This window comes from Neofelis nebulosa, chromosome 2 (genome assembly GCF_028018385.1).
Source record: "Neofelis nebulosa isolate mNeoNeb1 chromosome 2, mNeoNeb1.pri, whole genome shotgun sequence".
Lineage (NCBI taxonomy): Eukaryota > Metazoa > Chordata > Mammalia > Carnivora > Felidae > Neofelis > Neofelis nebulosa.
Genome location: NC_080783.1, coordinates 21,158,516 through 21,182,095, shown reverse-complemented (window position 1 = coordinate 21,182,095; position 23,580 = coordinate 21,158,516). Strand labels below are relative to the sequence as shown.

At 42.5% G+C, this 23,580-nt stretch overlaps 1 protein-coding gene across 5 annotated transcripts in view; it reads left to right on the top strand.

Annotated features, from left to right (window-relative positions):
* Positions 1-23,580, top strand: part of XRCC5 (X-ray repair cross complementing 5) — a 131,387-nt gene that overhangs the window by 65,162 nt on the left and 42,645 nt on the right. For 4 of the 5 annotated variants that reach the window (XR_009255419.1, XM_058705671.1, XM_058705651.1 and 1 more), the window contains 3 exons: positions 10,421-10,530; positions 12,454-12,550; positions 14,560-14,627. Coding sequence is in view for 3 of the 5 variants with exons in the window: in XM_058705671.1 (XP_058561654.1) it covers positions 10,421-10,530; positions 12,454-12,550; positions 14,560-14,627 (275 nt within the window). In the remaining 2 variants the exon portion in view is untranslated. Of the gene's footprint in view, positions 1-2,695; positions 2,821-10,420; positions 10,533-12,453; positions 12,551-14,559; positions 14,628-23,580 lie in introns of those variants that run through there. The other variant, XR_009255420.1, reaches the window with a different exon arrangement.

The following is a 23,580-nucleotide window of genomic DNA, read 5'->3' as shown; positions in this document are numbered from 1 at the left end:
CCTCTCCTACCTCATGGGACAGCTGGCAGTCCTTCGTGGTCCTGGGCTTGTAGATGGGCCACTCCGGTCTCTGCCTCCTCCTCTTCACACGGAGCTCTCTCACTATGTGTGTCCACATTTCCCTCTTCTTCTAAGGGCATCAGTCATACTGGATTAGGACCCATCCTTATGACCTCATCCTAATTTGATTACATCTACAAGGACCCTGTTTCCAAATAAGGTCATATTCTGAGCTTTCAGAAAGGACATGGATTTTCAGAGAATGGTATTCAACTCATGACAGCACTATAGAAAAAAATCAAAATGGAATCGTGGGATAGTGAGTGCTGCGGTGAGATAGGCTTGTGACTTTATGTAGAAAACAAGGACGGGTCACTTTTGGGGTGTCATTTGAACAGAGAATTGAGAAAGGTGAGGACAGAGCCTGCTGGGTATCTCCCAGGAGAACTTTGTAGACCAAGGCAGCAGTACTTTCCCTGGGAGTAGGAGCCTGTTTGGCTTCATCTAGGAGCACCAGGGAGGCCAGCGTGGCTGGAAGAAATAGGAGATGAGATCAGGGGGTCGCTGGGGTACATGTCACATAGGGCCTCCTAGACCTTTTGTTTTTACTCTGAGTGAGGTAGGAAACCACTGAGGAGTCCTAGGTAGAGGTGGATCTGATTGACTTGTTTTAAAAGTGCCCGGGCCATGCTGAGACCGGCAAGCTGGAGGTAGGCAGAAGAGGTGGAAGGTTGCCGTAGTGCTGCGAGTGAGAAGGAGTAAGAAGTTCAATTCCTGATAGGCTCTAAAAGTAGAATTGGTGGGTTTTACTGACCGTTTAAGTATAGGATGTGAGAGAAGGAAGCAAGTCGAGGATGACTCCCAGGCTTTTGGCCCGAGCACCTGGAAGAAATTGCAGTTTACTGAGAGGGGAAATACATGCTAAGTTGCTTATGCAGGTGTGGAGTGTGGACTTCGGAAAAGAGGCCTGGGTTGTAAACCTGAATCTGCAGAAGTCACTAGAGATGTTCTCTGAAGTCATGAGACTGGATGAGTTCCCTGAGTGGGGGAGGGGTGTGGCACAGGTGGAAGGGGTGACTTTGATGCACAAATAGTTCATCCAAGGCAATAGGACACAAGGCACGGTGTGGGTACAGATGCAGGTGGGTGACCGATTTGAGGAAGAATTCATAGACTAGTTTGGCGTAACCTGAGCCAGAAAAGGCCGGACAGGAGAGAGCCCAAAGCAAGGCATCTCAGGTGATGCAGCGACCTAAGTGCATCCTGGTGCTGTGGGTGCTAATAGGACTTCCCCAGAAATGAGGGTTTTCTGATGCTGTTATTTTGCCTCTTGAGTTTACTGTTGATGAGCATTTCTGACCACTTTGTACCCATTTCTAATTCTCTTCTAATTTCTAATTATTTTCTGGATCTGTCTCTCCTTTCCATCCTAACTACCACTGTCATAATTCAGGCTTTCATTACTTCACCATTGGACAGTTATAGCATCCTATATTAATTTATTTTTAAGTAATCTCTACATCCGACGTGGAGTTCAAACTTAAACCCTGAGATCAAGAGTCACGCGCTCCACTGACTGAGCCAGCCAGGCACCCCCAGATTTAGCTTCTTATGAAAGCACAAGATTTGATTAAGTGTCAGCCCTTTTTAATCATTCCTCATGTCGTTAAAAGTAGTCCCCCATCTCAAGGCTGCCCACAACCTGGTTCCACTCTGCCATCCCAGACCAGTCTTCTGTAGGTCCCCTCTGCGAACTCTGTTCTCAAACCAAACAGTATTCCTGTTAATATGCTTGTGATACTGGTTTTCCTGCCTCTGTATATTTGCTCATGATACCCCTTCCACAAAGAATGTCCATTCTTTTTTGTCACCCCCAAATCCCACTCTTAAGAGATGCTCCTGATTTAAGAGCCAATATATCCTGGGATACCTGCGCCCAGGAGTAGTTTTATTACAGTATGACACATCATCAAAGGTGCCGCTGTTGGTCTACTGTCAGTGGAACAGATAACCTCCCTGTTTTTATGTTCTCTAAGTGCTGCCGACTAAGTAATATTTTTGTTTCCGTTGTTGACTTTAATGAAGCAGTGCTTGGGAATAATAACAATTTGGAGTTTTTGAATTACAGCATAAGTAATTCTCAAAGTTCTTTGGACCAATTCATAAATCTTAGCCCCATCAAAGAAGTAGAGAAAAATAGTATCTGTGTATTTTCAGCTGTGGAACATTATACAGCTTTCTTCACAAAATCAGAAAGAGAGGGGGAAAAATGAAAAAAAAAAAAAAGGATCTAAGTGGCCCTTAAGAAAAGATAGCATATAAACACAGGGCATCATCATTTATCAGTTTTTAGGAGGATATATCACATGAAATACCGTTGTTTTAAAATTTCTGGTCCTTGGTGTGTCCTTTTAAGAGTGACTCAAATTCTTGAGGCATCATAAAACATCGTGGGCCATCCCCCTCCATTGTCCACAAAAGCACATTCAAGCAGACTGCCTGCTTCTCTCCTTTCTGAGGAGTCTGACTCACCATTCACTGTATCTCTTCAACTGATACATGAATTTCAGTTCCATTCAATTACCAACTTTTAATTGGATCCCGTTGCCAGATTGGTCTCCTGTTCCAGAGTGTTTCCTCTCGGCTGCACTGTTACTATGGCTACTTGGTTCCTTCCACTTATTTCCTGCATTAGGGTCATGACATCCACTCTGGTATGAAGCTAGACAGATACTGTGAAATTGCTATGGTACCAAACACCGTCATCTTGCATTCTGCCTCCCTCCTACTGCCCATCTGGAGTGGGATCAAGTCTACATGGTAAGGTTATCAGTTCTTCTGTATCCCTTTTATTTTAGTCAGCATCACCAAGTTTTAGAGTTCTAGAACTTTGGAAAGTTGTGGAGACCCTCTTTCTCTGCCTTCTCCACTTCCTAGCCCCACCCTAACACGCACTTCCAAGCATATGGCCTATATGTTTCATAAGGGAGCCAAAGACATCACTTCCTGCAAAGGTCGATGCAAAGGTCTTCCATGAGCTTTTTTCCTATGTTAGCATCATGTCCCAGTTTTGGGCTCTAAGTGCGCTCCATTCTGGAGTTGGTGAAATGAGTTACGCTAAAAAGTGGGCATTCTTTGGTCTTCAGCAAACTTCTCTATGCCCTGTAAACTTGTGAATATTAATTGACAATCTTCAGGTTTCGTGGGATATGTTCAGTGAGTCTTTAATGGTTAAGTTGAATGTTGTTAATAAAAAATAAAAAGACCATAGAATGCTATGGAACCCCTCCCTTTTGACCAGGAAACTTAAAAATTTTGCAGCTGACTTGGACATAGACCTGCTCTTACACCCAAGTTATTTAAGATGAGAAATATTATTCATCCAGAATGAAAAAGATGTGTCATAATGTTCTCTTACATAAAGGGAGCTTACCACCAGTGGGCTTGCTGGAACCACTTTCTAGTTTCTCATTAGCTCACACCAGCACCTTTTTTCTAGAGGGAACTAAGTAAGACCAAGAGGCCTTCAGTGTTAGTCTTCCTGTGGCTATAAAGTAGGACTCAGAGTTAGCTCAAATAAAAACAAAAATAAAATGAGAGAGATCTCCTAGTCTGCAGGAATGGATTCTTGACAATGCAGACTTTGCATTTACTCTGCTCCTTGTGCCTGGGGTTTTAATTTAACACATCAATGAAAAGCCAGCATTTAAAGGGGGGAGGGAACCCAGCAGGAATTACTTTTATTAGTGCAATTTGTAAGAAATTACTGCATTTAATGAGAAAATCGTTAAGCATGAAAAAATGGGCTGTGACTGAACTTGCGGAGCTTAAATGGTGAGGTTTTAATTGAGTTTTTTAGTTATTGGTAAGAAAATAGTAATAATAAAAAAATCCGCCAAGGCTGTATCTATACGGTGGAGGTGGTCAGCATTTTACATATCTTCATTCAATTTCTTGTGCCACTGGTCATGCGTAATACTGTGGCTGTCGTGGTCTCTGTGTCGGGTCCACCGACTGTTTCTGCTCTTAAAAGGGAGGCAGGCAACTTCTTCTGCCTGCTCCGTGAGGAATGCTGGGCCAACAGTCTGGTAGAACAGTTTCTAACATGGGGAAGGACAGGGAGGAGGCAAAGAGTAGTACAGAGCTGTGTCTACTCCACAGCCCAGCTGCTTAAAAATAAGACCTTTGAGAGGCGCCTGGGTGGCTCAGTCAGTTAAGCATCTGACTCTTCATTTCGGCTCAGGTTATGATCTCATGGTTCGTGGGACTGAGCCCTGAGTCCAACTGGTGCTGTTCAGCACAGAGCCTGCTTGAGATTCTCTCTCTCTCTCTCTCTCTCTCTCTCTCTCTCTCTGCCCCTCCCCACCTCAAAAATAAATGAACATTAAAAAAAAAATAATAAGACATTTGAAAGTCATTTTCAGGTTCATAAAGCTTATACTTTTTTCCTAGTTTTCAGTTTCTTTTGTTGCCACTCAGTGATTTCATTCTCCCCACCAAAAATACTTCTTTAGAACACCGGGGTGGCTCAGTCAGTTGAGTGTCCAACTCTTGATTTCAGCTCCAGTCACGATCCTGGGATTGTGAGATCAACGATGGTCATGATCCCAGTGTCGTGGGATCGAGCCCTGTGTTGGGCTCTATGCTGAGCAGGGAACCTGTTTGAGATTCTCTCCCTCTTTGTCTCTATACCTCTCTCTCTCTTTCTCTCTCAGAAAAAAAGAAAGACCACAAAACTAAAAACAGGAATGCCAGACCTAACAAGCCAAGGAGCATAAACATTCAGAGCAAATTCTGCCTGGGGTCTTAGATCCAATCTCTTTTAGAAATAAAGGCAGAAAGGACATTTAAGAAATAAATCAGAGTATCTTTTGTCATTTAGAGGAAAAATGTTTAGGATTCCTTTTTTTGTACTTTTCAGAAGTGCCTTTGACTTCTGTGAAAGGACAGAGACAAGGGAGGGTTTGTCACTACCAGTTCCTCTGGTTTGTCGTCACGGGCCACACAGCTGTGTGGAGCTTTTTGCTGTGTTTCACTGTGTTAAACCTGAAGTACAAGGAAATGTATGTAGCTCTAAAGGTGTTTCAAGTAGAAGTGAAAATCTGTTTTTGTGTGTGTTGTATAACTTTTTGTAGAAATATGCTTTATATGTATATATACACATATACATATACATATACATTATATACACACACACATATATATATATATATATATATATATATATATATATATATATGGATTGGGAAAAGCTTTAAATATACTTAGGAACTTTTTCAATAACTTTCAATTGAATTTCATTGTATCCTCTCTCACTAGAAAGAAGGAAAGAAAAAAAGCCTGTACGTTTTACCTTCCTTTATTATTTAAAGAATACTGTATTAATTTTGTGTCTCCAGGAAACATCCAGTGCATAATTGGGGCATCCTCCTCTATGGGTTCATAGTAACCCTGTGTCGGATGGCCCCTAGACCCGCTCCTCATCCTTCCCCTGTGCGCACAAGATCTGGGAGTTGGGGGGACAGAGCCAGCCCCTCGCAGGTTGCCTTTCCCAGCTTCCATGTCTACTGACTTCCTACAGGGTTCAGCCAATAGGAGACCCTGGTGGGAAATTGGTGGGAAGCAAGGCGGGAGGGAGAAACCTGCCCTGTGTTGGGCAGCATGGCCAGTCCTTGGCTTCACCTCCCATAGGACAGGCTCCTGAGAGTTACTTGTTACACCCCTGTCTTCTCTTTTCTTCCTGCCACCCAGCACTACCACGGGTGCTAAGGGCTCCTTGCTGTTACTGATTTCTGGGTTACAGCACCATTCGCAGCTGGCTTTACAGCTTCTGGTCACCTGGGTAACAGTTGCCGGCCTTAAATTTCCTTTGTGAAGTATCCAGTGATGTCTCTTCTTCTGGTTGGATCCTGACAGACACATAGACTCTGCCCACAATGACCAATTTGTATCCTATAGTAAAGAGACGAAAGGAAGCCTGTTGGTGGTCTGTTTCAGTTTCAGTTGCCTATATTAAAACACAGACTCTTTCTCTTATCAGGCAAATGTTTCTTGCAAGTTTCTGGCTTAAAATGGTGATCGTATTTATGTGTGGGTTTAATTGGCAACAGAGTGGACCACTTGCTTGGAGTTTTATTTGCTGATAGATATCATTCTTTTATTCTCTTAATTACTGACCTGATCATATACTTATTTAAGTGCTTAATTTGTATTACTTTTTAAAGTTGTTTTATAAAGATGCCACTGTCATTGACTGTGTAAATCTGTTCTCAGCATTTAAAAATAAATTAACTGCCGACTTCTGTAAAGTGTGCACCCCTTCAATAAGTAAAATTCACATGAGGCATTGAGATAGTAAGGATTGAATTGAGAAACATCCTGAATGATGCCTAGGTTGAGCAAAATCATTTGAGATGGTTTTACAGTCCTTTATATATAATGTGTGACAGATGAGTGATCCTACTGCTTTTTTAGCTCTGTCCGGTGAAGGGGAAAAAACCCACAATAAATGACTTTCTTTCACTCTGTGGGAAACATCTTTATAGAGAACAGAGGTAGTAAGCAGATGTCAAGTCAGGGGCGGACAAGCACATGGCCCTGGGTATTTGGGCCCATGTGACTGTACATTAAGAAGGGAGGTGATTCAATTTCGGGGATTTGGGGTCGTGTTGAATATTTTCTCTGGAGAAGGAGAACATACGTTTCAGATTTAAAAAAAAACAACAACAAAACTGGTTTTTTTCCCCCATATGTAACACTTTTGTATCTGGATTGCATTTTTAATATAACAGTGAAGTATTATTGAGACTAATTTTGTGGATCATCAGTCTGTACTTATGTAAGATGCTGGCTTAATATATAACGCCCATGTTTAAACCTCAGAATCTAGAACATTTTGATTTTGAGTACTCCTTGAAATAAATGACGACCTTTGCCTAAGATGGATGGCCCTTTCAATGGCCATCCTTTATATTGGTTACTAATGAGTATTATTGAGCCTCTGACTAATTCTGGAAAGCATTTTGGTGAATTAAATTGGGGCTCTGATTTCCTGAGTATGAAGACTGACAGGCCATTCCATACCCTGTAATTGATGTAAAAGCAGAGAGGAGCACCCTGATGATCCACATTTTCCTTATTTGGTGTGGGGAGCACAGGAACTTCAAAAGCATCATCTAGCCAAAATAGAATTATTTTTGTCAGCCATTTCTGCATTCTATTAAAAATGGTAGGAAAATGTGAAGTGCCACCAAACTTTGGAAGGGGAGTGAATCTCTTGTCCAATGATGTCCCCATCCTGTTCTCATACTCAGTATGTTAAAACATCATCCAGCACAGCTATTTGCTGGTGTTAAATGGTTCATTATAGTCAGTGAACCACAAAATGGTCTGCATAGAAGGAAAGAACTCGTAATCATGGGCCAGATGCACAGGCCATGGAACTGATGATGCCTAGAGGGGCAAAATCTGATTCTTTGTATTCACTGGATTTATTGCAAGTTTGGATATGTTTATCTCCCTGTGTTCCTGAAGTTCCTGGAGGAAAAGGCAGAACAGTCTAACATGTAAATAAGAAAACTCAATCCAAATAGGCCCACAAATACATTAAGAACTTCATTCTTAAATAGAAACTAGGTATTGAGACTCCTACTTCCTTTTCTTTATATCCCTTCTTTCCTGTATCGTTACTGCAAATGGATTGTTGGCTTTTGCTTTTGCTTTATTTCAGTCTCTTGAATACTTTTTTCTATAAGATGGCAACTCTGTGTATGCGTGTTCCATCTTATGTCAAGATAAAATGGGTCAAGAAGCTGTGTTTTTTGCAAAGCAGTTCAGTCCATATTTAGTTGATACATGGACTCCCGGGTTTAAGGACTCCCTAAGCTTCAGTACCTAATCCCTTGTGCTTTTTATACTCTTTTTCTTGCAGTCTTTATAGAATAAGTTTGGACATGGCAGACAGCTCTCCTCTTTAATCTCTTAGCATCTGTGACTCCGTACCCTCCTGGTTTTCACTGTCTCCCTCACCACTCCTTAGCCTCCTCTGTCAGCTCCCTTTCCTCTCTCCGAGCTCTAAATGTTGCAGCCCCTTAAAGGCTTGGTCTTGAACTCTTCTCCCCTACACTTGTTACAGAGCCAAGCACTGCCCTGCCTCAGGACCCTCACATGTACTTTTGTCTTGGACCACCTACCCTCCAACCTTCCCCTAGCTGATTCTTCCTCCTTTTTCTTCCCCTCTTCCTGTCTGGACTCCCATGTGTTGGACCATTTCCTTCTCTTCAGACATACCCTATGCTTTCCCACCTCTCTTCATACTTGGGCTCATTCTGTTTTCTGCTGTATCATGGCCAAATTCTGCTTTTCATTGCCCAGCAAAAAAGCCATCTCACTTCAGGAAAGTTTCTTTTAATCAGTCACCAAAGATTTTTAAAAATTCACATCAGCTGATATATTTCCATACCAGTCATGGTCCTCTTCACATTTACCTCCTATTATTATTTTTATATATGTGTTGTGTCCCCATTAGACTGTAGAGTCCTCAAAGGCAAGGACTTTATCTTCAATTTGATTGTGTCTTCCACAGAACACACTCTAGAGTCTTACCTATAACACTTACACAGTAAATATACATTAGGTTAAATTAATGAAAATAATTCCTACATCAGGCAGAGAAACATTTACGTCATAGCTCGCTAAGGCCCCTGTTCCTCATTTCAGAAGAAATGAGAGACATTGAGTCTCTGAAGATTACTACCTCTGGCCTATGAAGGCTCTTATTTGTGCCTAGATGCGTAACTCTGAGTGAACTTTATGTCATTTTTATCAGAGCAAGCAGACTGCTGTAAATGGTATAGGAACTATCAAACACTTCTGTTACTTTGCCTTTCCAGGCTAAAAAAGGAGATAACTTGTGTTGTTTTGAGCTGCTTGTTGGTTTTCTGCTCTATTAATCAGGGCTGTATTATTTACCTTGTTCAAAAAGACCCATCCAAACATCCTTTTGCTCCTTTGAATTGTTGGGTATTAATCCACTGCTGTGGGATACATTGGTAAAGATTTCAGAAATTGCAGAGAAGTGTTTCTCTAATCCCTCAACTTTGTTAAGTACTTTATTATAATAGAGATCATAATCTCCTAGTTGGTGGAAGAGGTGAAATGGTTACTGGGAATATTTTTCTCTTGTTGCATAATTATTGTATTAGGAAACACTTTGTCCATTTTTTAAATCCTTTCTATATGCTGTAGGTCCCTTAGGAAATACGTTGATGGCACTGAGTTTCATGTCTTTCATAGGGCATTGAGCAGTGCTCTGGTCACTGTAATTCAGTTAGTGACCTCAAGCCTTCATAGGCAAGCCTTGAAAGCACGCTCTCATTAGTGTTTGTGTACATAGCCGTTCACAACTCTTAGAGTGCTCACAGTTGTGAGGCTGTGATTGTGGCAGCGTGCAGTGTCAGAGCACCTTGACCGTTCAGCATAAATTGCCAGCCCAGCCCGCCGGTGAGTGGTTTCAGGGCACGAGTGAGAGTGAGCCTTTGTGCCATCACTGTGTACCTCTTGGTTTGTTCTACGCCAGCCACCAGTCATAAGAGGCCATTTGAGTCTGCTCAGCGACTTATATCCCCTGATGACTTTGTTTCTGTTTTCCTCTGGGTTTTTTTCATATTAAAAAATGTTTGTTTGTGAGAAAGCCTCAAGTTGCAGCCTATCTGACAAACGGTAACATTGTTAACGTATTTCCTCTTTCTGTAAAATTTATGACTTGTTTGCTGACAGTTACTGTCTATTAAGTATTCATGGCTTGTAGGGTGCTGAGCAACAGAGAGAATATTCAAGTTCGGCTAAGGGCAGAAGATAACATAGCAGGGATTTCTCATTCTAAAGGGATATTATTAAATTAAGACGAGGGCTGATCTTTTCTAATTTGACCTGCAATTGGTAGAAGACGAGGTGTCCCTGGCTCATTACTCTTCACTGTCTGGCACTGTTTGACATTTACCGTGGGTGGAATTGGGGGAGGGACTGGAGGGTCTAGGTTCTGTGAACATACCAGGAAAGACCGCTTGGAACTGCCCAAATGGCCCCTAAATTCGGGGGTGGGGGGTGATAAAAAGCAACAACAATTAAAAAAAATTTAGTGTTTGTACCATAAGAACATTTAGCTGTAATTCTAAGCATTTTAGTAATTAAATTTTATTTCTTGACAGATATCATTAAGTATTACCCAGACTTTGAAATACAGACTTTCAGAATCAGCATTCTGCATCCCCTCTCCCTCATCCCATCCACCCTCTCTCGAAGAATAGCTTTTGTGCATACTGGCCATGAGGCCCTGGAGCCATAATACGTACTTACAGGCACTCTCTCTAACAAGCATTGCTCAAAATGAGGAAAATGAATATATTGTCTTATGTTTTAGCAAGTCGCCAGCTAATAAATCAGATCGAGCAGTTTTTGGATACTAATGAAACACCGTATTTTATGAAGAGCATGGACTGCATCACAGTGTTCCGGGAAGAAGCCATTCAGGTAATGCTGTCCTCACCTGTCTTCCTCTTCCTAAACAGTTGGCCACCATCACAGGGGACACAGCGCCCCACAAGCAAGCACGGGCTTTTGGAAATAACTGTCCTCACTAAGAATAGCAGTGTTTGCCAAGAGATGCAGAAATGACTGAGTTATTTTACTCTGGCCGTCATTTCTGAGGGGGCACAAAGATGGGTGTGGTGAATGCGATGCTTAGTCCCTGAGAATTAGCTTTTTATTACGGTGAAGTCCATGCTGCATGATTCCTATTTAGGGAACCAGGGAAATTTCCACTGTAACCTCTCGTGGCCCACTCATTAAAGGACCAGTTAACGGTTTTAAAGAAACTGATGGAAAATATATATTGGTAGGATTATTGAGAAGGATTTTATGAAGACAGGAGTAGGGATCTGGAATGCCAGGAAAAATGAAAAACACTGAAAGTTAATTCACTTAGCAGCACACCCCACTTTTTGTGTGGGTTTTTTTTTGTTTTATTAGGAATTTTGAAAAACCATTGTAAAAGTTTTCCAAATTGTTTCTAGGCTTTTATACAGAAACTCTAGGCAAGAGTGAGCAAGTTCAAATTAGAAAGTGTATTTTTAAAATAGATGTAGTTGCAGTGTATATTAGTGCTTATATGGATGCTTATTAAATATTTGCTGAGTGAGTGAACAGATTAATTCCTGAATTGTTTAGGTACTTAACAAAGAATGATACGAAAATGAGAAAATTGTTAAAATTAGAAGATTCAGGAGTAGGTGATCCAGTGCCCTACAGATAAAAGACAAAATTAGGGCAAAGTGGAGTCCATATGAGACTAAGGATGCCCCAGGTGGAGGAGGGTCTGGTAACGTAGGAAAAGGTGATGAAAACATTGCTTTCCTGGCACTGCCCCCAGGCATGCGGAGCACCCAGTAACACTTCTGAGCACTGTTGTCACTATGCACCCTTGAAAGTACCAGGCCACTGGCTTGCTTTCTTAAGAAATAAAAGATTGTTTTTTTAAAGTGAGGGAGAGATGAAGGAGCATCCAAAGAGACTCAGAGACCTGTCAGCCACTCTTAATGTAAAGACCTTTTTTAGCTGCAAAACTGCAAAACACACAGACACACTAAAAGAAAAAAGGTTTTAGGGCGCCTGGGTGGCTCAGTCGGTTAAGCGTCCGACTTCGGCTCAGGTCATGATCTCGCGGTCCGTGAGTTCGAGCCCCGCGTCGGGCTCTGTGCTGACAGCTCAGAGCCTGGAGCCTGTTTCAGATTCTGTGCCTCCCTCTCTCTCTCTGACCTTCCCCCATTCATGCTTTGTCTCTCTCTGTCTCAAAAATGAACAAACGTTAATAAAAAAAAAATTTAAAAAAAAAAAAAAAGGTTTTTATAAATGGGAAGATGTGACTACTGACTGGTTATTTACTCCTAATTTTTCGGTATTTTTTTAAAAAAGAGTCCCTCTCTATATTTTAGATACTGCATACAGGAATATTTATAGATGATGTAATATGCTTGACGTTTGCTTCCAAACAACCCCTGGGTTGAAGGAGAAGGTAGGAGTACAGATGGGACAAGATTGGCTAAGTCGACAGGTGTTGAGGCTGGGTGATGGGTATATGAGCATTCATGACATCATCCTATATTTGTTTGAATTTGTCTATATGAAAGGTCAAAAAGCAAAGTACCAGGCCACCAAAAAACCTGTTGTGGCCCTACGGAGTTCTCTACCGTCCACAGATGGAAAGATTGCTGGTTCCCAGTGAACAAAGCTGAAATTTGAAATGCCATACCCCATTTCCCATTTCACCAAAGAAGAACATGACATATTTTTCTTATAAATAATGGTGGTCTCAGTATATATAGCACTTTGTCCTGGGAAGGACTTGTCTCCGTGTTGGCTCCAACCTGATGCCCCTCTACCCGCCCATGCCTCCAGGTTTCGGAAGAGCAGTGCTTTAACAATTTCCTGAAAGCCCTTCGAGAGAAAGTGGAAATTAAACAATTAAAGCATTTCTGGGACATTGTCGTTCAGGGTAAGGTGTCTTTTGTCATTTGCTCCAAACATTTATGCTGTTTTTTCTAAATATAAGTGTAAATTACATTGTCTGATGTGTTATGTGGCAACCTGATGACTTTCCATGTGGATTTGGGAAATGCTCAGTTAATAAGCATAAATAAAAAGTCATAAATAATAAGTCAACACGCAAGTCCTGTCTTCAGCTGTGTGCAGCATGGCCCATTTCTCAGATGGTACCTTGCTGTTTGTTGGAAGAAACCATGTGGGCAGACACTGCCCCCTTCCTCAGATGCTTAGACCCTTTCGTCCTGTCCATCCTGCCGGATCCACAGCACCCTCATTGACCTCACCCACAGTTTGCTCTCCTGTGGCCTTCCATTAACGTGTTCTTGGGCTTTCTGCTCCAGCAGACCAGCATCGTCATGCACCACAGCCGCTCCCTCACATTGGACTGGTGCAGACTAATCTCAGAAAGAAGACAGCACACACTCTTCCAGTGTTGGGCCTGATGTCTGATTTCCTTCGTGCACTTTGCCCTTTTTTTTTTTTTTTTAACCTGACTTGATTTTCTTTCAGAACTTGATTTTCTTTTCAGGTAGTATAAGATATTACCTGTTAAAAATATCTGTCATGAAAACAATCGTGTTGAAAATTATGAAACTTTCCACTTGAAGTACAGCCCTTGGATGAGTTTCAACCTGTGTTCCTGTGCAGATTCTGTGAAAAGGAGTTGCAGATCTATCTATCCAGCTTCAAATGGCAGCTTCTCATCAGTCAGGAACTATCTTCCTGACAGTTCATTTTTCAGCCCTTTAGCTTCTAGACTGGGGAGCAGAAGCCATTAGAATAGGTGGTGAATGGGGCTTACTCAGATCACTTTGGTGTCTCTGCTGCTGACCTGCTAGATGAAAGAGATTGTTTTTGGTATTTATTGATTGCCTCCAGCATATTGTTTACTGAACAGAAACTTATAGGACATACACAGGGTACATATTTACTGAGAGCTTATCTCCTGTTGAGAGAATACACATGACCTGTGCCATTCCTAGGTACAAATGGATGTTAAATGGGCTTTTCTTTCTTTTTTATTTAAAAACAATTTTTTAATGTTTTTTTATTTTTGAGAGCGAGAGAGATTGAGTCAGAGCACGAGTGGGGAGGGACAGAGAGAGGGAGACACAGAATCCAAGTCTGGCTCCAGGCTCCAGGCTCTGAGCTGTCAGCACAGAGCCCAATGTGGGGCTTGAACTCACGAGCCATGAGATCAGGACCTGAGCTGAAGTCAGACACTTAACTGACTGAGCCACCCAGGCGCCCCATGTATGTGCTTTTCTGAAGGTGTATCAAGCATCAGCTCTTTGAGGCAGGATAAAATCTTACGAAGAAGAGAGAACTGAAGGGTAGATTTTCTATTCTTGATTTGCTCTCACTGAGCTAAAATTGACGTACGTGCTAAGTGGCAGACATGACCATGGTGAGAACATGTTTCCTCCCGACCTTGGGCCTCTTGCCGTTCCGTCAGTAGCCAGTAACATTACTAGAAGTCAAAATGTCTGCAGATTCTCATATTGGATACCTAATGGATTTGGGCCAAAGTATAGTTATTAGGTTATTTATTTACTGAACTTGCACCATGCACAACATTGAGGGGAATATAAAGGTGAATAAAACCCTGTCCCTGTCCTGGAGAAAAGTGTGGTCCGTTAGGAGAGAGAAAATATGTACAAATAGTTACACAAGGTAAGATGTGATGGGAGCCATTTCAAAGGTGTAAACAAAGCGATGTGAAAATTCTCAAGGAGAGATTTAATCAAGGAAGGCGTCATAAGGCAGGCGGCATCCACAAGCAAAGTAGGAGAAAGGATAGGATGCAAGGAACAACAGTTTTGCATTTCCTACAGAGAAGTGCACCCTGTATAGTTTTAAAAATCTCCCATGCAAAGATGGGAGCGGCACGGTAGAAAGGAAGGTATGATTGGGATTGATTCTTTGCACTTGGATTTCACTCTGTGAATTACTTTTTAGATGGAATTACTCTGATCACCAAAGATGAAGCCCCCGGAAGTTCCATCACAGCTGAAGAAGCCAAAAAGGTATTGAGGAATAATACCCTGTCTGTAGATGAATTATTGTAGTGAATATTTTCTGGATGTGCATTCTTCCTTGAAGATTTTAAATTTTAAGGGTAACTAAATTAGGGTCCCCATTCTTTATACAACCAATCGGCAGATTCCTCCAACTGCCCCATCTTTGTGGCTGATACTGTAAACTCGTTCAGTTTTCCATAGACTGCAGTGATGCTTCTAGAATTCACTTGGAACCGCAGCTTTATTGACTCTAGAGCTCCTAAAGTCCCTAGTGCATACCAAGCTTATTCTGGGCGTAGGTAAAGGCTCTGAAATCCAGGCCATCCAGTGATTCCCACCATGGCCACACATTAGTCACCAAGGGGACTGTTACTTAAGAAATTTGAAGGGGGCACCTGGGTGGCGTAGTTGGTTGAATGTCTGACTCTTGATTTTGGCTCAGGTCATAACCTCAGGGTCATGAAATTGAGCCCCGTGTGGGGCTCTGCGCTAAGCTTGGAGGCTGCTTAAGATTCTCTCTCTTGGGGTACCTGGGTCGCTCAGTCAGTTGAGCATCTGACTTTGGCTCAGGTCATGATCTCATGGTTCGTGAGTTTGAGCCCCATATTGGGCTTGCTGCTGTCAGCACAGAGCCTGCTTCGGATCCTCTGTCCTCTCTCTGCCCCTCCCCCACATGTGTTTTCTCTCTCTCTCTCTCTCTCTCTCTCTGTCTCTGTCTCTGTCTCTGTCTCTTTCTTTCAAATATAAATATTAAAAAAAAAAGATTCTTTCTCTCCCCCTCTACTGCTCACACACACTCTCTCAAAAAAAATTAAAAACTTAAAAATATTTTTAAAAAACCCAAAAACTAATGACCACGCCCCACCCCCAAAGATTCTGTTAGTCTGAAATTGAGGTCCTGGGCAGGGTTTGAGGTCTTAAAGCCCCTCAGGTGATTGTAGTACATAGACAGTAGAGAAACCCTAGTATTCCCGAGTAAGACAAAGTATTCCAAAGGTGTTTTTTAATAAAAGACCCCATGTATTGACACAAATAGACCAGCGTCTCCCTGTTTGTATCTGATTCAGCCGTGAATCAGATATATTGACTGTTGAGTTTGGTAATCTTTCATTACACCTCAGATCTGTGGTGAAATTTTTTTTAAGGTTTTTTTTCTTTTTTAATTTTTTATTTGAGTGTGGGAGAGAGCACGAGTCGGGGAGAGGGTCAGAGGGAGGGAAGGAGGGAGGAAGGGGGAGAGAGAGAGAGAGAGGGAGGGAGGGAGAGAGAGAGAGAGAGAGAGAGAGAGAGAGAGAATGAATGAATCTTAAGCAGGCTCCATGCTGAGCGTGGATCCCACGGCCCTGGGATCATGACCTGAGCCAAAATCAAAAGTCAGATACTTAACTGACTGAGCCACCCAGGTGCCCCATGAAATTTTAATATATTTTAATAAAATTAAATAGGGTTTCTCACAAGTATGTGTTTCATAACATTAACTCCAGTTGCAGTACCTGACTGATCCAGCCCTGCTGGCACAACACCCAGCAGTTGTCAGTTACTGTGCCTGGCCCCTGCCATCTGCTGGGCACTGTGCTAGATAAGACAGCACCCTGCCCTTAAACCATCAGTTACAGGGTTGCAGAGGAAGATAGTAGAGATTCAAAAAACTAACAACACACGCTAAGGGAGAGCTTGATCTGGGCTAGCAGACAGGAATCTGTTAAGAGAAAGGCGGGAACAAGGCTGGAAGTTTTCATCTTATGGCTAAATTCAGGCCAAATTTAAAAATGCCTTAATTTTTCAACTCAATAAAGGCATTTGGCAGAAACCATAGTATTTTTTGGGGGGGAAAGAAGTTAGAATCTGTTAGAAACTGTATTAAGCACTTTGCCTGGCAAAAACATTTTGTTAAAGAACATATCTGGTCCCTGCTTTCAGGAAGTAAGATCCTGAAATTTTAGAAGCATACCCTAAGATGCTGATTTTTGTCTCAAAAGGGGCTCTCCAGGGTCTGTACCCTCTTCCACCACAGTCAATACTGTGACTATGTCCGTACTCAAGAGTATGTCACCTAACTGCTTGGTTTTATTTCTGTTTGTTACTTTATACACTGGCATGATATTTCCCCCTTGAACTAGAGTGTATCATTCAGTGCTCTCCAGAGAGACCAAACCAATAGAATATATATATGGGATATATGGGTGTGGGGGGGGAGTGGGGGGGATTGGGGAAAGATTTATTTTGAAGAATTGGCTCATGAAATTGTGGGGACTGGCCAATCTGAAATTTGTCAGGCAGGCCAGCAGGCTAGAAATTCAGGCAGGATTTCTGTGTTACACTCTTGAGGCAGAATTCCTTCAATTGATTGGATGAGGCCTCCCAGTATTACCAAGGGTAATCTTTATTTCAAGGCAGCTGATTGTAAATGTTAATCACCTTCACAGCAACATCTAGACTAGTGTTTTGCACACCGTGGCTGGGCACCGTGGCCTAGCCAGTTGACACAAAAAGTTAGCCATCACTTAGCATGAAAGCTTATCAATCAGCTTTTGCTAAACAAGTAAATTAAGTCAAGACAAATCATTGCATTAAAAAAAAAAAAATCTGTCATCCAGGTGAGAGTTGAGTACGTATTACTGTTAGTGAAGAAAGCAGAGAAGCACAGATCTGAAAAGGGAGTGTTTCCCTCCCCGCAGTGCATCTTAAGCAAAGGTGTCATGGCTAAGTGAGTCCAGAATAGTAGGGAGGAAAGAAGTCTAAGAAGGGATGATGTGCTTCTTGCAAGTTGTCTGAGGCTTGTTCTGTGCTGCAAATGCAGTATCTTCTTTGGAACTTAAAGGCACAGAGCCTAACCTTGGGGAATCTCAATGTCTGATCATTAAGGTGCAGAGAGGAATTTCAGTTAATGACTAGGTGTGGGGCTCTGTCTATCCTTAACATGGTTCCAGTGTCAGCAGAGCTGATTACAGTTGGTTGTGAGTTAAGACAACTCTGAAAACTTCCCATCTTTTTGTTCCCAAAACATTCATTTTGTTTATCAGGGGGAAAACTTAATCCTTGTATTAAAAAAAAATTTTTTTTAAGTTTTTTTATTTATTTTTTGAGAAGAGAGAGAGAATCCCAAGCAGGCTCTGCACAGCCAGTGCGGAGCCGGATGTAGGGCTCGAACTCACGAACCGGTGAGATCATGACCTGAGCAGAAACCAAGAGCCAGCCGTCTAACTGACCGAGCCCCCCAGGTGCTCCTGTGTTAAAGATGTTGTTAAATGGCACTTGTTGATTGTGGGAGAGAGAATGCACATACAGAGGACACTGGGGAGAATCACTGAGGAAGGGCCTGGCTCAGGGAAACTGGCTTTTTGTGGTTTCCAAGACCTACTGCAGCAGGGCAGGGAGGGGGAGCCTCTTCTGACTATGCACTGCAGGATTTATATTGCCTACAGAGGGAGTATTAAGTTGGGACACTTCCCAAATAATCAGTTAAGGAAACTGGACTATAAGAGGTTGAAGGGCAGTCCTCACAGTCCATTTCAAGTCTGCCAAGTTACTTCCATAAGTCACTTAAAGTTAGAAAGCTGTCAAATTATTATTAAATGTTGATGATTTGCATGGGATGTCTGTTTGAAATGAAAATTAAATCCTAACTTTACACTTGCATGTCTTAAGGAGAGCCATTTCCCTCTGGTATATTCTCGAAAAGTGTAGATTTTAAGACTCTTTGAGCAATCTAGGTAAGTCAGTCCTGCTCCAGAAATAGAAAGTTCTTCCATGTAAGTTTAGATGGTCACTCTCTTTTAAATTCACTCATAGCTCTCATTTCATTTTGAAGCCTAGACTATAAACATGATGCCTCTTTCCCCCCAACATTTGCTTTTATTGTCACTATAATTTGCCAGTTCTTTCACTTAACTTTTTCTGTTTCCTTTTGTTACTGTCAGACATACATTCTCATTTGATGTTTGGTAGAGCCTTCAGATAGCTCTCATGTCCACCCCTCAAGGCGTGGCTCTGTGGGGGATGGCGTGCAGCTTACGCCCAGCACATTCCAGGATCATTGGGAGGTTGTTTGCCCTGGGACCACCGGTAGTAACACACTTGGACTTGTGGAAGGTTAGGATAGGCTGACTCTTCATGTGAAGTTTATCTTCTTTATCAAAGACTTCCTTTTTTTTTTTTTTTTTTTTTTTTTTTTTAAATAAGTTTCTTCTTGCTAACCTATGTTAGAGTTAGAACAGTGGTTCTCAACCAGGAATGATTTTGCTCCCCAGGAGACATTTGGTATTGTCTGGAGTCATTTTGGTGGTTACAATGGTGGGTATGGGTGCTACTGACTCCTAGTGAGCAGAGGCCAGGGATGCTGGGAAACATCCTGTGGTTCACAGGACAGCCCTCTAACATAAAATAATTATCTGAGGGCTCCTGGGTGGCTCGTCGGTTGAGCAGCCGAGTCTTGATTTCAGTTCAAGTCGTGATCCCAAGGTCATGGGATTAAGCCCTGCCTGCATCAGGCTCCATACTGAGTGTGGAGCCCGCTTAGGATTCTCCTTCTCTCCCTCTGCCCTTCTCCCCTGCGCTCGCTCGCTCTCGCTCTCTCTCTCTCTCTCTCTCTGTCAAATAAAAAATTAAAAAAAAAAAAAAAAGAATTCTCTGGCCCAAAATGTTGAATAATGATGTCGGGAAGCCCTGGGTTAGAAGAATTAAAACAAGCCAGATCCTTAACTAAGGCAGAGGAAGTTGGCTTACGTTGTGTATAATTTCATTCAGCTGGAAAGAATTCTAATGATCTTCTAATGGAGTTTTTATTTTTGAAACGTAACGCTTACAGGGAAACCTGATACATAAAACAGAGAAGGGTGGTGCCTCTCAGTTGGTGGACAATGAGTGTGGCAGTTTGGGATTACCCGTGCACGGGGAACTCAGAAGAACACGCAGGACCTCAAGGAACAGAACCTGAAAAATACTGATCCAGTCTAACCTCCTTATTTCATAGATGAAGAAACATAGGGCCCCAAGAAGTAAAATAACATGGCTGAGATCTCTTCGTAAGTCCCTGGCCGAGAGTCCAGTTCTAGGACTGGCCCCCAGTCCTTCATTCTTTTTACTCCATACTAAGAGCACGGAGGGGAAAGAGGATTTCTCCCCATGGCTTTGCTGTATTATTTTTCACGGATACCAGGGGGCTGAGAGCTATGTCTAAATAATCATTTGATGGGAACTCTGGGGGGGGATAATCATCTTTTTAGTACTTGTTTTCCTTGTGGCTGCCTAATCTAGCCTTCTCTTTTGTTGTTGACATTTACTGATTTTCCACTTTAGCATCATAGACGATAGGAGTTTAGCAATCTGGTCATTTTACAGACTCCATCTGGAGAGGTGACATTGACTTGCTTAGTGTCTCCTAGCAAGTTCATGGCTAGCAGAACTGAGTAGAATCTAGAGCCCCGGAAACCATTATGGTCATCTTCCCACCACACCATGGCGCCACTGCTCCATGCCTCCAGCCACATCTACGTATAGGAAAGATGCTCGTGTCCCCCCTTGCAAGAGTACACCCAGTTTTCTGTGTGTGAGTTTGTGAGAGATCTCCAAACTTGTGAAGGATTATAAGATAAAATATGTGAATCATTTCTTGAGAACAGTTTTCTTTAACTGCTGTCCCCTGTTGGCCCCATGACAATTTTTCCTTTGCTCTTTTCCACTTTTCTTTTCTGCCTTAAGTCTCTGGTGTAGTTGTTTCGTATGCTAATTCAAAGAAAAGCAGTAAGGAAAATACTACAGTTTTATCTTATATTTGTTTAGAGCTTGATACTTTTAGTATAAAGTTTTAAAATTTTTATTGAAGTGGAACATACATATAATAAGTGCACAAAGCTCAAATATGCAACCTGATGAATTCTTACATATTCACATATATGGGTACCCACCACTCAGATCAAAATATAGAACATTTACATTACCCCAGAAGCCTCTTTGTACCCTATTCTGACACCTGTCACTTGAGCATAGCTTTGCCTGTCCTTAACCTTTATGATTCATCCATGATGTTAGAGTGGTTCATCCTTTGTTATAGCTATGCTCCCTTTTACGGTTATACCATCATTTATTTATCCATTCCCCTCATGGTGGGCATTTGATTGTTTCCAGACTTTGGCACTTATGAATAAAAATGCTATGGCTCTTGTACATACATGTCATTTGGTGGACATATATCAGGTACACTCCTAGGAGTTGAACATAAAAGCTACATATGACGAGGTAGGTTTGCATACTTTTTTCCATCTGAGGCCCACCACAACCCATGAGATAGAGCGAGCACTAGTATTCCCTTTTGGTTTTGGGGGGAAATGAATTATAGAAAGGTCAAGCGGCTTGCCCATGAGGCTGAGGTTAGCTAGGGTTATGGTTATGTTCTCCCACAGCGGGTTGCCAGATTTCTCTGCTGTGCAATATGGCCTTTGTAGCACGATGTAAGATACACAGGGTATAAACTCACATGTATGTCCTTTTAGGCAAAATACATGCAAACAGACTTGTTCTTCCTGATGCTTTTATACATCTGGATTATGGGTGGACTGGATGGTATTGGAATCAGCCCGCTGGAAGCCATGTGAGTTTAATTCAAGACTAGTCAGGGTCTGAGCACAAGCTGATGATTAGTTGTTAGTCTTATGGAGGGGTTAGACTGGTTGTTTCCATACAGACGTTACTGACTCCATTTCCCTGCTGTGGCCAGGATTGTATTTCGGTGTGCTTGCAAAGCAGCAGTTTGTCCATTTCACAAAGCTCTTCAAGTAAGGACACTCTTTCTTGGTAACCCCAAGTGAATCCTGGTGGTTTGAGGAAGGAGGAGTGTGTCACACAAGTATCCTTTCTATTTATTCTCAACCTGGCAGCATTGCAGAGGGAAAGAACACGCGAGAAGATGAGAGTTGGCTCCTGCCCCTTCCTGCTGCGTTCAGAGAATCTGTTGCTTTTATTGAGAAAGCAGGCCAGTCATCGAGTTCTTTGCTGTATCTCCAGCTTCCCGTCACACTGCACAGCCTGCAAATTACTTGCAGTTAAAAACTCTGATGAAGAGGAGTGATATGTGTAAGGGATCAGCCTTGCCTGGGGCTCTGGGGAGATAATGGATGGCAGCCCAGCTTTTAGCCATCATTCGCTTGCGCAGAAGTATGAAGCAGATCTGTCAGGAGAATCACTTGCAGGTGCTTAGCACGTGATGGAAATGAGAGTTTGCTTGCTGGTGCTCCTCTCTTCCTAGGAGGTCGGCCTGGTCTCAGCGATGGGCCGTTTGTGTTTAATTGTATGTACTGCAGTCGTACTGTGCAGACAGCCCTGCCTTCATCTATCTGGTAATTGCACCGTGAAAAGGGGGTGTGCAGGTGAGGAGGGATGGAGTTTGGAGCTCTTAGAGGCTATGTGCCAGAAAATGTTAGGGGTTTTCTAGACTGGCAAGTACCTACCACATATCCTGTCCCTCAGGGTGATAAAGGGTATGGTGGACTGTGGAACTGCTGGGCCCTGGGAGCGTGTCTGTGTCTGGCAGGTGCTGCTGATGTGTGGCCCCCCCAGAGGTTTCTGGAAAAACACAGCTCTGCTCTTAACCCTCTTCACCCAAACTGGGCAAGTCTTTTAGCCATGCATTCCTAATGTAAGAACTATCATGCAGCTAAGTGGTAATGCATAGGAGAGGCAAGGAACAAAGTAAAAACCATTTTTAATGATGGTAATTAGAATCATAATCTAAGGTATCTAGGATATCCTAGACCTCTTAGAATCTAGGATAGAGCAGAGTTTAATCTTTAGACATACACCATATGCAGATACACGTGTGGTGGTCATTTATCTGTACTTGGCCCTCAGGTATCTTAATAATCAACTAGAATAAATAAAAAAGAATTAATGGTACAGAAGCTGCATTATAGTTCTACTTCAGACTGTATCCCCCTTTGCTAGCATTTCCCATCTCTTATACCATTGATGCCCAGCACTGAACATGGTCCAGTTTCAGGTCAACAAAGGGCCATGGAAGGATCCATGAGTATCCTGAGAAGGAATAAATTCCTGAGTCTCTCAGTCAAAACTGAAGTTAATGAGTGGTGAGTGGTTTTGACTGAGGAAAAAAAGTCCAGGACAGAGGCTGAGTCAAAAGCAAACTGTCATGGCCATGGCGCCAGTTCTGCAGATACAGTGTCCACCGATGCTGTGTTATGACCCGTGTATGTGAGTTTCTGCGCTCGAGGGATGGCAGGACGTGCAGCACTGGCTTCCTGACACTTGCCGCACATAGCCTAATATTTCAGGGTGACTTTGGCCTTGTGCTCCATGCACACTGGCCCTGAGGAGTGCAGGCGGGAGAGGGAGGCCCCACCTTTAAAAACGCTCCTCTGGGTTTGGCTCTGCGGCCATTTCAGGGACTTAGGGTACCAGGAGATGGAGCACCCTCTGGGGTTAGATAAGTGGATGACAAACCCCAGCTCTCAGACCCAGTTACTGCCTGCCTGGAAGAGAGGAGACCCCACTGCTCTCTCCTAGAGGGATGGGGAGAGAGCAGGAGTGTTCAGATGATTTTCAAGGGCACCCAGCACTTTTTTAAAATCTGAATTTCATCCCTAGATCCTTGCAGACTTTGATTCAGGGCACTTGCTTTTCTGTGCATCTGCCTTTCAGAAGCTCCAGGTCTAGAATACTAATGCTGAACAGAAGCATGCATTAGAAGTTTTCTCCTCCACCTTTGTTTTTCAGATGTTTTCTAACCAATTGAAGGATTTCCAGGAAAGGAATTGCACAGCCTCTCAAGCTCGCCCATTTTTGTGTTTCACATCATTTACAGGAAGTCCTTCCTTTTGTCCTCCATAGAGTTGAGGAATGAGATTCTAATTGTTGAGTTCACACACTGGATTCTTATGCTCCTTTCAAAAGAGACCAAAACGTAATCGTTCCAGGAGTTTAGTTCTTTTCCTTATTTTAGAGAGAG